This window comes from Erythrolamprus reginae, chromosome 3 (genome assembly GCF_031021105.1).
Source record: "Erythrolamprus reginae isolate rEryReg1 chromosome 3, rEryReg1.hap1, whole genome shotgun sequence".
Taxonomy (NCBI): domain Eukaryota; kingdom Metazoa; phylum Chordata; class Lepidosauria; order Squamata; family Dipsadidae; genus Erythrolamprus; species Erythrolamprus reginae.
This window is the reverse complement of record NC_091952.1, coordinates 253,497,809-253,511,069: the sequence shown is the minus strand read 5'-3', so window position 1 is coordinate 253,511,069 and position 13,261 is coordinate 253,497,809. Positions and strand designations below refer to the sequence as shown.

At 43.8% G+C, this 13,261-nt stretch overlaps 1 protein-coding gene across 4 annotated transcripts in view; it reads left to right on the top strand.

The window, feature by feature from the left end:
- Window positions 1-13,261, top strand: part of PTP4A3 (protein tyrosine phosphatase 4A3) — a 124,595-nt gene that overhangs the window by 95,552 nt on the left and 15,782 nt on the right. For all 4 annotated transcript variants that reach the window (XM_070748367.1, XM_070748368.1, XM_070748371.1 and 1 more), the window contains one exon: window positions 5,917-6,647. In XM_070748367.1, coding sequence (XP_070604468.1) covers window positions 6,543-6,647 — 105 coding nt within the window. In that variant the 5' untranslated portion in view covers window positions 5,917-6,542. The remainder of the gene's footprint in view (window positions 1-5,916; window positions 6,648-13,261) is intronic.

Here is a 13,261-nt window from a genome sequence, read left to right as displayed (position 1 = left end):
TGAGGAAGGAGAGAGAGAGAGAAAGAAGGGATAGAGGGAAGAAAGGAGACATGAGAGGAAGGGAAGAGAGAAGGAATACAGAGAGGGAAGAGAGGGAGATTGAGGAAGGAAGGAAGGAAGGGGAGAGAGAAGGAATAGAGAGGGAAGGAGGGAGACATGAGAGGAGATAGAAGGAACAGAGGGGAGGAAAGAAGAAAGGAAGGAATGAGAGAAGGAACAGTAGGAGGGAAGGAAGGAGAGGAGAGGGGAAAAAGGGAGATTGAGGAAGGAAGGAAGGAGAGAGACAAGGAATAGAGAGGGAAGGAAGGAGACATGACAGGAGACAGAAAAGGAATAGAAGAAGAGGGAAGGAAGGAAAGGGGAGAGAGAAGGAACAGAGGGAGAAGGAAGGAAGGTTGGTTTCAGCTAAATTCGTGGTTCCACCAAGTTTAGGCCAAACAACCAAAAGTTCAAAGTAGCGTTAATAAATCCTTGAATTCCCGCAATGATCCTTCCTTAGGACGCTGTTAAGCGTATTACAGAGTTCGTGCTCAGGTCCCGTCCGGCCAGCCTTGTGTTCAGAACAGGTGAGGAGGGACTTATAATACCGGATTAAATCATGTGCTCAAGAGTTTTATCAGTAGCGGTGGAGATGTCTTTGTATCTGCAGAGTGAGATTTGTCCGCTACCTTTGTAAGGTCTCCTTGCTGGTTAGGCACATACTGAAAAATGTATAGAATTCTTTATTGAATATTCTTTAAGAATATTCTATTCTTTAGAATCTAAAGAATAGAATTCTTTATTGGCCAAGCGTGATCGGAGACACAAGGAGTTTGTCTTCGGTGCATATGCTCTCAGTGTACATAAAAGAAAAGATACATTTGTCAAGAATCATAAGATACAAGTTGTCCTCAATTTAACGACCACATTTTATTTTATTTTTTAATTTATCCGTCAAACAAGAATTACACTTTCTAAAAGTGGAGACAGTTCTTAGGCATCAATTTCCAACCTTGGCAAGACCCGTGGACTTCAACTCCCAGAATTCCCAACCTGCCATGCTTGCGTGTTTGCCTTCAGACATTTCATTATCCAACTAGGTAACCTCATCACTGCACTGCAAGTAAACAAACCCCGAAATCGCCCAAAACACCACAGTTCAACTCTAAACTCCATATACAGGGTGCATTCCAAAAGTAATGCAGTTTTTTTTTTAAGTAATTTATTGAACAGATTTGCACAAACACTTAAAATTCTTCAAAGTACTGTCCTTGGGCCTCTACACATTTTTTCCACCGACTCTGCCATGACCGGTATGCGCCGTGGAAGGCATCTGCGGGGACCTCTCACAAGGTCTTCATCACGGCTGATTGGATCTCTTCTATGGATGAAAAAAGGGTTCCTTTCATGGCTGGGAACAAAAAAAAGTCTGCTGGGGCGACGTCAAGACTATAGGGGGGTGGGGCAGCGTTGGCACCTACTGTTTGGCCAGGAACCTGCGGACTTGTAGCGTGTTGTGGCAAGGCGCATTTTTCGTCCATAGAAGAGATCCAATCAGCCGTGATGAAAACCTTGCGAGAGATCCCAAAAGACGCCTTCCAGGGCGCGTACCGGTAATGGCAGAGTCACTGGGAAAAATGTGTACAGGCCCAAGGACAGTACTTTAAAGAATTTTAAGTGTTTGTGCAAATCTGTTCAATAAATTACTTTTTTAAAAAAATTACTTTTGGAACGCACCCTGTATTCTGTTCTATTCCACATCCTTGCCTTAAGAGAGGGTTAAGCAATTCAATCCTAATAAGCTCCAATCTTTTAGTCTGGTGCCCACTAGCGTTGGTCGTGAATTGTGAAAATTTAACTCCTCAGAGTATCTCCAACAGGTTGCAGAGGGCTAGTACAGGAAGAGGTTCATACGTACACGTCCAGGCTCCGTTAGCAAAGCTTTCATATCATCTCAAGTTCCCATGCCATGTTTATTTTTCCTAATCACCGATCTTGGCAAGGCCATACAGAATTTTAAGAGACGCCAGTTACATTTTTGTCTCGCCTAAAGGCAGAAATCTTGCTTGCACGTTTGAGAAACCTGTTGAAATTGGCTTTTCTCGCCCCCAAGGAGATGTGGGGGAACAGCAAGGACAGGATAAAAGGAACCTTGGAGGTCTCCTAGTCCAACTCCTTGCTCTACTCAAGTAGGGAACCATTTCAGACAGCAGGTGTTTATTCAATTCAATTCAATTTATTAGATTTGTATGCCGCCCCTCTCCGAAGACTCGGGGCGGCTCACAACAATAATAAAAACAGTATAATACTGGAACAAATCTCATAATAAAGTTATATTTAAAAACCCCAACAATTTAAAAACCATACATACCAAACATAAAATATAAGAAAGCCTGGGGGAGATGTCTTAATTCCCCCGTGCCTGGCGATATAGGTGGGTCTTGAGTAACTTGCGAAAGACAAGGAGGGTGGGGGCCGTTCTAATCTCCGGGAGGAGTCGATTCCAGAGGGCCGGGGCCGCCACAGAGAAGGCTCTTCCCCTGGGGCCCGCCAAACGACATTGTTTGGTCGACGGGACCCAGAGAAGGCCAACTCTGTGGGACCTTATCGGCCGCTGGGATTCGTGCAGTAGAAGATGGTTGCGGAGGTATTCTGGTCCAATGCCATTAATCTCTTTATCCAATCTCTTCTGTAAAATCTTAAGGAATGGAGCACCCACAACTTCTTAGCATTAGCACTTAGACTTATCTCCACAGTGCTTTTACAGCCCTTTTTAAGCGGTTTACAGAGTCAGCATATCGCCCCCAACAATCTGGATCCTCTTTGTACCCACCTGGGAAAGATAGAAGACTGAGCCAACCTTGAGCCTGGTGATATTTGAACTGGTGAACTACATACAGTCAGCAGAAGCAGCTTGCAGTACTGCACTCTAACCACTGCGCCCCCAACTTCTGCAAGGAAGCCATACCGTTGATCAATTATTGCAACTGTCAGGAAATTTCTCTTTATTTCTCGGTTGGCTCTCTCCTTTATAGGTTTACATCTATCGCTGCTTCTTTTTCTACCTTCAGATGTTTTGGGGAATGAGCTGACTCCTTCTTCGTCAGTGTGACAATTGTCCCTGTGTCTGTGCAGTGTTTTACAAAAAATGGGTTTCTCTCCCCTCCCCCCCATCAGCTAATTTGGGATGGTACAGGAGAAAAATGTTTCCAGGAACATAGCCCACGTGATGTTTCCCTTTATAGAAACCCTAAAAGGTGACATCCCTTGGCACAAACAGGGGGAGAGAATCAAGATCACGTGAAGGGTTAATATAACTTTATAATGCCTTGGTGAGGCCACACTTGGAATACAGCATTCAGTTCTGGTTGCCACCTTGCAAAAAGGATGTTGAGACTCTAGAAAGAGTGCAGAGAAGAGCAACAAAGATGGTGAGGGGATTGGAGGCTAAAACATATGAAGAACGGTTGCAGGAACTGGGTATGTCTAGTTTAATGAAAAGAAGGACCAGGGGAGACATGATAGCAGTGCTTCAGTATTTCAGAGGCTGCCACAAAACGATGGGGTTTTATAATGGGGTTTTACTGTTTTTATTATCTATATTTGACTTCCGCATCTTTTGTATTGCATTATTCACTGTTGTAAGCTGTTTTGAGTCCAAGGAATTGGGCGGCATAGAAGTCTAATAAATATAAATAAATTTAAATAAAATAAAATAAATAAAGAGGGAGTCAAACTATTCTCCAAAGCATCTGGAGGCAGGACAAGAAGCATTGGATGGAAACTAATCAAGGAGAGAAGAAATTTAGAACTAAGGAGATATTTCCCGATAGTTAATCAGTGGAAAAAATTGCCTCCAGAAGTTGTGGGTGCTCCAACACTGGAAGTTTTAAAGAAGATGTTGGATAACCATTATTATTATTGTTGTTGTTTGTTTGTTTGTTTGTTTATTAGATTTGTATGCCGCCCCTCTCCAAAGACTTGGAGCGGCTCACAACAGCATTTGTTTGAAGTGGTGTGGGGTTTCCTGCGTGAATAAGAGGTTGGACTAGAAGACCTCCAAGGTCTCTTCCAACTCTGTTATTCTATTATTCTAATCTAAATAGCGGCTGGCTGAACCAAAATGTAAAATATAGCCTAGAACCCCTTTCGGATGGCACGCGAAACCGTCACTCTAGCTCAACTCCACAGAGCATGCGGGCATTCCTCCCACAAGAAGAAGAACAAGAAGAAGAACAAGAGAAAGAAAGAAAGATTTGGAAGGGACCTTGAAGGTCTTCTAGTCCAACTCCCTGCTTAGGCAAGAAACCCTACACTACTTACGACAGATGGTTATCCAACATCTTAAAAACTTGGAGCATTCACAACTTCTGGAGGCAAGCTGTTCTTTGCAGAGCAATTTTCCAGCACTTAACCATCAACATCTGACAGTCTTGAATCTGTGGCTGAATTGCACATTCCATCTGTGAAGACCCGTTAACTAGCTGTAGGAAAAGAATGCCCTGAGAATTGGGGTAGACTTATGGTTGGGGGCCACCACAATATGAGGAACTGTATTAAGGGGTCACGGAATTAGAAAGGTGGAGAACCACTGGTCTAAGTGCTATTGCTTTTTTTTCCCCTTCATTTTCTTTTTTGGACACATAAATCCCGCTTCAATTAACAACCTGGAAACTTTGTCTGTAATCGAAGGATGCAACAAAAATAGACAATACAAAATTGGTATCAGCACATGGTGGAACACATTCAGTTTGAAATTATGGGTATAAAGATGAATAGGATTAATGAAAATAACAGTGAAAGAACTGATGGGACTATGGGACAGGGTTAGAGATTATATGGTTAGTAGGATTCGAGACCAAGGTATAAAGAATAAAGTGGAATCACTCTATAATTTTGTACATGTTGTAATGTTCTTGATTTAAAAGGATACAAAAAAAGGTGCACCCTCATTTTGGTGGAGGCGTCTCTAGGAATGATGTTGGGTGGTGGGAGCACACATCACTGCACTGTGTTTTATGTAGTGTGTATTTGTTATTATTAAAAAAATAATTAAAAAGAAAAAAGAAACTTGGGCTCAAAATGGGTGAACAGTGCGGTCAGGCAGTAGGGAAAGTGAGTAGAATGCTTGGCTGCATAGCTAGAGGTATAATAAGCAGGAAGAGGGAGATTGTGATCCCGTTGTATAGAGGGCTGGTGACACCACATCTGGAATACTGTGTTCAGTTCTGGAGACCTCACCTACAAAAAGATATTGACAAAATTGAATGGGTCCAAAGACGGGCTAAAAAAATGGTGGAAGGTCTTCAGCATAAAACGTATCAGGAAAGACTTCATGAACTCAATCTGTATAGTCTGGAGGACAGAAGGGAGGGGGAGGCATGATCGAAACATTTAAATATGTTAAAGGGTTAAATAAGGTTCAGGAGGGAAGTGTTTTTAATAGGAAAGTGAACACAAGAACAAGGGGACACAATCTGAAGTTAGTTGGGGGAAAGATCAAAAGCAACATGAGAAAATATTATTTTACTGAAAGAGTAGTAGATGCTGGGAACAAACTTCCAGCAGACGTGGTTGGTAAATCCACAGGAACTGAATTTAAACATGCCTGAATTTAAACATATATCCATCCTAAGATAAAATACAGGAAATAGTATAAGGGCAGACTAGATGGACCAGGAGGTCTTTCTCTGCCACCAGTCTTCTATGTTTCTAAATATTGTAATGTTCTTGATTTTAAATGATATAAAAAAGGCACACCCTCATTTTGGTGGAGGCGTCTGTAGCAATGATGTTGGGTGGTGGGAGCACACATCACTGTGCACTGTGTTTTATGTAGTATGTATTCGTTATTATTTAAAAAAATAATAAAATTAATTAAAAAAACTGCTGCAATTCTGGTGCTAACCAAAATGTTTTCGTTTTTCTTCTTTACAGATCGTCCTGCATGCTGATCGCCTGGGGATTTATGGAGGGGGCTGGGTGCACTTTTGAGCACTGCCACGCCCAGCATCCTTCCCGTTGAAAGAGGACAGCGTCCTGCCCAAACCTGGCCTCCTAGAGCTCCTTGGGCTTCACCATTCAAAGACCCCGTGGATGGCTGTTGAGGTCCGCGGGAAGCTTCTACCGGCAGTTCCCCAATCCTGAGCTGCCCCGGGCTCCTCTCGCTGCCCCCAAATATTTCACATATCCAGATGGGGTAACGTGAAAGCCCGAGAGATAACACCAGCACGTTCGCTGAATGCAGAGGCCTTTGTGAAGAGGAGGAAGAGGAGGAGGAGAGGAGAACTAAGAAGGGGAAACTGGGCAGAAGTGAAGGACGACTACTTAAAATTGCACACTACGGATTTTTTTTTTTTAAAGGAAAACAAAAAGTATTACTCAGTCTCAAGCACAGGGTCCCTTTTTTAAAAATTCGAGGATTTTTAGAGAATCCAGCGTTATCCTATTTGCACAACGTTTGTGTTGATTTGAGAGGGGAAGAGAATCTTGGCCCTTGGTTCTGGTTTTTGGTTTTGCAATTCGTTTTTCTCTCAAGAGGCCACCTCAGATTGGTCCCCACCATGGCGCGCATGAACAGGCCTGCCCCTGTGGAAGTGTGCTACAAGAACATGAGGTTCCTGATAACCCACAACCCAACGAATGCCACACTGAACACTTTTATTGAGGTAAGATGCCGGCGAGAGAGCAACTCTCGCTGCTTGATGTCAATAACGTCACAAAGATTCTGGGACTTGTGTAATTTCTGGGCAAAGCATGCTTAGGTTAGGTCTCACAGAGACTGCCTTCTCCAGGTCCTGTCAGCTAGACAATGTCGCCTCGCGGGACCTAGGGGAAGAGCCTTCTCTGTTGTGGCCCCGGCCCTTTGGAATGAAGACATCAACCCAGTGTGCAAGAGCCGTAAAAAAAAGCAAATTTCAATGCTTGGCATGTTTAGGAAGGGAATCGAAAATAAGTCAGCAAATGTTGTATTGCCTCTGTACAAATCGATGGTGAGACCACACTTGGAGTCCTGTGTACAGTTCTGGTCACCGCACCTGAAGAAGGATATGATGGAACTGGAAAAGGTGCAAAAAAGGGCAACCAGAATGATGAAGGAAATGGAGCACCTCCCTTACGAAATCAGGTTGCAACGCCTTGGTCTCTGCAGCCTTGAAAGACGGCGTTTAAGGGGAGACTTGATCGCAGTGTATAGAAAAGGTGGATAGAGAAAAATTATTTTCTCTATCACGCAATACTAGGACAAGAGGGCACTTCCTAAAGCTCATAGGTAAGAAAGTGAGGACAAATAAAGGGAAATATTTCTTCACCCAGAGGGTTGTTGGTTTATGGAATCCACTTCCAGAAGAGGTCGTGACAGCTGTCAGCTTTGATAGCTTCAAGGCAGGATTAGACAGATTCATGGATGCCAGGTTTATCCATATTGGTTATTGAAACATGTCCATGTGCCGCCTCTATGTTGGTTGAGGCAGGCAGGATTCCCTTGGGTCCCATTTGTTGGGGGTCAGGGGAAAGGGAGGGTCTTGCCTTCTCTTTTTGCTCACGATCTCCAAGGACAATTGGTGGGCCACTGTGTGAAACAGAATGCTGGACTTGATGGGCTTTGGCCTGATTCAGCATGGCTCTTCTTAGGTTCTTCACCAGCTCCCTCTGAAATTCATACTGCCCTCACCTTCCTCGCCTTCTGCAAGAGTTTGAAGAGACATCTCTGCCGACAGGCTTTGGGCCTCTAAGATTAACACCTAGCCCCGGCCAACAAATGAATTAGTGTGATTGCTTGAGTATGAGTGACTGGTAATTGGAGTTTTAGTAGAGTAGAATAGAATAGAATAGAATAGAATTCTTTTTTGGCCAAGTGTGATTGGACACACAAGGAATTTGTCTTGGTGCATATGCTCTCAGTGTACATAAAAGAAAAAGATACATTTGTCAAGAATCATGAGGTGCAACACTTAATGATTGTCATAGGGTACAAATAAGCAATGAAGAAACAATATTAATAAAAATCTTAGGATACAAGCAACAAGTTACAGTCATACAGTCCTAAGTGGGAGAAAAACAATGATAGGAATGATGAAAAAAACTAGTAGAAATAGAAGTTCAGACTTAGTAAAACGTTTGACAGTGTTGAGGACATTATTTGTTTAGTAGAGTGATGGCATTCAGGGAAAAACTGTATGCTTTAAATTTAGACTTCTATCTGTTATGTATTACTTTGTTGTGAACTGCCCTGAGTCTGAGGAATAGGGTGGCATAGAAATCAAATCAATAAATCAAATAGAATAAAATAAAATAAATCAAGTTCTGGCCCGGTTAGAACTTTGGCGAGAAACCATCCCAACATTGTAAGCTAGTTCCACAGGCAGCTCCAGCGCGCATGTCCGTGAATTTATCAGCCCTCCAGACACATGAACACAATGGAGCCTAAAATTTACATTGTTAAGCGAGCATTTGTTGAGTTTCGCACCATGTTGTGACCATTTCTGGCCACCGTTGTAAAGTGAATCGCTGCGGTGGATAAGTTACTAACTTGGTTGTTAAGTGACTCTAGCTTCCTGGTTGATTTTGCTTTATCAAAAGGTTGCAAAGAAAACGATGACATGGAGTCAGCTTGTGGCTTATTTTTTAAATTTATATCCTGCCCGAGGGACTCTGGGCAGCTTATAACAGAAATCAACATCAAAAAACAGTTCAAAAGACCATTAAAAAAACCCAATTAATAAAATCATACATATATTTTATAGCCGGATCCAGAAGATAATAAATAATTAGTAATAGTTTATTAATAATAATTTATAATTTATTAGATTTTTATGCCGCCCTCTCCGAAGACACGGAGCGGCTCACAACAGGCCTGCCTGCCAGGTCTTTAAGGCTTTCTGGAAGGCCAGCAGGGTGGGGGCAGTATGGATCTCAGGAGGTAGATGGTTCCAGAGAGCTGGTGCCGCCACAGAGAAGGCCCTTCCCCACCAACCGACATTGCTTAGCCGACGGGACTCGGAGAAATCCAACCTGTGGGCTCTTGTCAGTCGCCAGGAACTGTGCGGTAGGAGGCGGTCCCGAAGGTAGACTGGCCCTAAGCCATGTTGGGGTTTAAAGGACAAGACAGATTCGCTGCACATATGATTGCCTCCGGGCCCTGCATCAGAAAACGGTTGCAGAGTTTTCCCACCCGGCTGAACTGAGCTTGCTGGGACAGGTTTGGGTGTGCAGTGCGAGATCACCTTGTAAACACAGGACCAGGTGGGTTGGTGGTTCCTTCTCCTTTTTTCCAAGTGCTTTACACAGATTTCCTGCAATAGGTCTCGTAAACCCTCCGTACTTTACAGATTAACCGAGTTGGAAGGGGCCTTGTAAGTCATGTAGTCGAACCCCCTTGTCCAAGCAGGAGATCTTACACCAGTGATGGCGAAGCTTTTTTGGCTTCTGGTAGGCCCGTTGGGCTGTTTTTCGCCATCTTTCCTGAAGCCTGGGGAGACCGAAAACAGCTGAAGAGAAGGTCAAAAATCAGCTGGTCAATGCTCACATGTGCACTGAAGCTAACATAGGACGGTATCTTGGGTGCCCTCAGATATGGCTCCACATGCCACCTATGGTACACATGCCATAGGTTCGCCGTCACTGCCTAGACCATATTTGACAGATGTCAGTCCAATCTCTTCTTGAAAGCTTCTATTGAGGAAGCTTCCACAACTTCTGAAGGCAACCTCTGTTCCATTGGTTGATTGTTCCTCCTTAGTTCTAGGTGCTTCTCTCCTTGTTCAGTTTCCATCCATTATTCCTTCTCTGGCTTTCAGGGGCTTTGGAAAATAACTGGACCCTCTCCTCTCTGTGGCAACCCCTCAAATCTTAGAAGACTGCTATCCCCTGGTCCTTCTCTTCACTGGTTTCCCCCAGTTTATATGTATAATTTATTTTGTTTTTCTTATGTATATTTTTGGTTTTTGTAGGACTTTACTTTTCTCTACATTGAATTTCATTTTGTTGGATAGGGCACAGGGTTCAAATTTGTCAAGATCTATCTGAATCTTGAACCTATCTTCTAAGGCAGTGGTTCCCAATCTTTCTAATGCAACCCCTTAATACAGTTCCTCATGTTGTGGTGGCCCCCAACCACAAGTCTAGCACCAATTCTCCCAACAATCCAGGTCCTCATTTTACCCACCTTGAAAGCATGGAAGGCTGAGTCAACCTTGAGCCTACTGAGATTCGATCTGCCAAACTGCTGGCAGCCGGTGATCAGCAGAAGTAGCTTGCAGGACTGCACTCTAACCACTGCACCACCGAGGCTCTAGGGCCAGGTGTTAAAGTCAAGCTCTTAGCCCTAAATGACGCCTTCCTCCTGCATGTGTTTTTGGCGTTTTTCCACCCATCTTATCCTCTCTTCCTTTTTAGCGTGTGCATAGTGCATAGATATACAGTGTTCCCTCGATTTTCGCGGGTTCGAACTTTATGAAAAGTCTATACCACGGTTTTTCAAAAATATTAATTAAAAAATACTTTGCGGGTTTTTTCCATGTACCACGGTTTTTCCTGCCTGATGACGTCATATGTCATCACCAAACTTTCATCCGTCTTTAATAAATATTTTTTTAAATAAACTTTAATAAATAAACATGGTGAGTAATAATCTAAATGATTGCTAAGGGAATGGGAAATTGAAATTTAGGGGTTTAAAGTGTTAAGGGAAGGCTTGTGATACTGTTCATAGCCAAAAATACTGTATTTACTTCCGCATCTCTACTTCGCGGAAATTCGACTTTCGCAGGCGGTCTCGGAACGCATCCCCCGTGAAAATTGAGGGAACACTGTATAAGAGATTGTTGGGGGGGGGGGGTGTTGCTGTAATACGTGGCTCTTGGCCAAGGTGTGCTGTTTATAGCCGTACCTTCCCCTGCCTTCCGTCCAATAAGGCTTGCGTTTTCCACAGAGGTTGCTCTGGGTTACAACTCGCCAGAATTTGTTGCATACCTACGGGGATTAAAAATAAATGCCCTTGTTTACTCTTGGATCAGCAAGTGATGGACGCGCTGAGATAGATTTCCAATTGCCCGTACGGAGAGCCCTCAACTTATGGCTGCAATCGAGCCTGAAGTTTGAAAGTGAGGTATCAGTGAAGTCTGTTTTGTCCTGTTATATGACCTTTCTGGCCACCGTTGTTAAACCAATCACTACAGCTGTTACGTTTATTTGATAGGATAGAGAGAGAGAGAGAGATAGACTGCATATAAATATAAGTTGGCCTTCTCCAGGTTTCGCCGACTAAGCAATGCAGGTTGGCGGGGCTGTGATGAAGGGCCTTATCTGTGGCTGCCCCCGTTCTATGGAACCAACTCTCCCCCAATGTCAGTACATCTCCCACACTGTTGGCCTTCCGAAAGGCTACGAAGACCTGGCTTTGCCGGCAGGCCTGGGCGCTATGAATTTACATCTTTCATGTCCAAATCATATTGTTTGGTTTGTTGGTTAATTGGATTGCTGAGTTGTGAGTTTTTACTGGGGTTATTGTTTTAATTTATATTGGACTTCTTTTTATTGTTAACTGTATTTTTAGATTTTGTTGTAAGCCGCCCTGAGTCCTTCGAGATTGGGCGGTACAGAAGTGAAATATATATGTTTTCATAGATTTTCACGGGTACAGGTATGATGGTCTTGGCATATTCGGGTTTCTTCCCGTGTAGGATTTGGAAATTTCTGGCGACGTTTCGACGAGGTCTCACTCGTCATCTTCAGGCTGGTATTTCTGTCCTTGTTCTCAGGCGAACACGTTTCGACGAGTGAGACCTCATCGAAACGTCGCCAGAAATTTCCAAATCCTACACGGGAAGAAACCCGAACATACCAAGACCGTCATACCTGTACCCGTGAAAATCTACGAAAACATATATATATATATATGTGTGTGTGTGTGTGTGTTTTCGTAGATTTTCACGGGTACAGGTATGACGGTCTTGGTATGTTCGGGTTTCTTCCCGTGTAGGATTTGGAAATTTCTGGCGACGTTTCGATGAGGTCCCACTCATCATCTTCAGGCTGGTGTTTTTGTCCTTGTTCTAAGGCGACTTATATATAAAGCTTAGTTAGTTTTAGTACATTTTAATAAATTTTAAACGTTCCAGAGATCGCAATGGCTGTTGCCACTTCATTTTTATATATATATGATGTAGCTACATCAACGACCCCAGATGTTTCCCCACTGACTCACCAGGAAGTTTCTACACAGCAGGCAATTGCTGAGCCATCAAACCACACCCAGCCACCAGTATTTATATAAGGAAGGCAGCTTAGGTCTCGCAGTGTTCGCCTTAGAACAAGGACAGAAACACCAGCCTGAAGATGATGAGTGGGACCTCATCGAAACATTGCCAGAAATTTCCAAATCCTACACGGGAAGAAACCCGAATATACCAAGACCGTCATACCTGTACCTGTGAAAATCTACGAAAACAAATATGTATATATATGCAAGGAGGAGGTTCGTATGACGAAAGGTTCGTAAGACGAAACATTGTTTCCCATAGGAAACAATGTAAAGTCAATTAATCCGTGCAACCAAAAAAACCCCGGGGTTCGGGGGGTGCTGGGAAGCCCCCCAGGCCGGCTGCGACCTTTTAAAACAGCCGCGCTGCTTCCCAGCTGTCTCCTGAAGCCGAACGCCAAAGCCGAACTTCCGCGTTCGGCTTCGGGAGACAGCTGGGAAGCCGCGCGGCTGTTTTAAAAGGTGACAGCCGGGCTGGGGGGCTTCCCAGCAACCTCCCAAACCGAACCCCGGGTTCAGAAAAATTTTGCCTCTTCTTACGAACTTTGTTCGAGTTACGAACTGGCGTTCGGGAGGCTTCTGGGAAGCCCCGCCGCCCGGCTGTCACCTTTTAAAACAGCCGCACCGCTTCCCAGCAGTCTCCGAACGCCGGTTCGTAACTCGAAAAAAGTTCATAAGAAGAGGCAAAATTTTTCTGAACCCCGGGTTCGTATCACGAGTTGTTCGTAAGACGAGGGGTTCGTATCTTGAGGTACCACTGTATATATATATATATATATATATATATATGAGAGAGACGGTCTTGGTATATAGAGAGAGAGAGCACACCCATTTATTTTATTTATTTATTTATTTATCAGATTTGTATGCTGCCCCTCTCCGTAGACTCGTAGGCCCATGCTCTTTCGGCACCCGGGGGGGGGAAAGGTTCGCCATCACTGGCCTAGGGGAGGTCCCTTTTGCTGCATTCCTGGCATCTCATCATCCCCTTTTGCAATTTTCAAAAGAGGAAGCCATATTCGC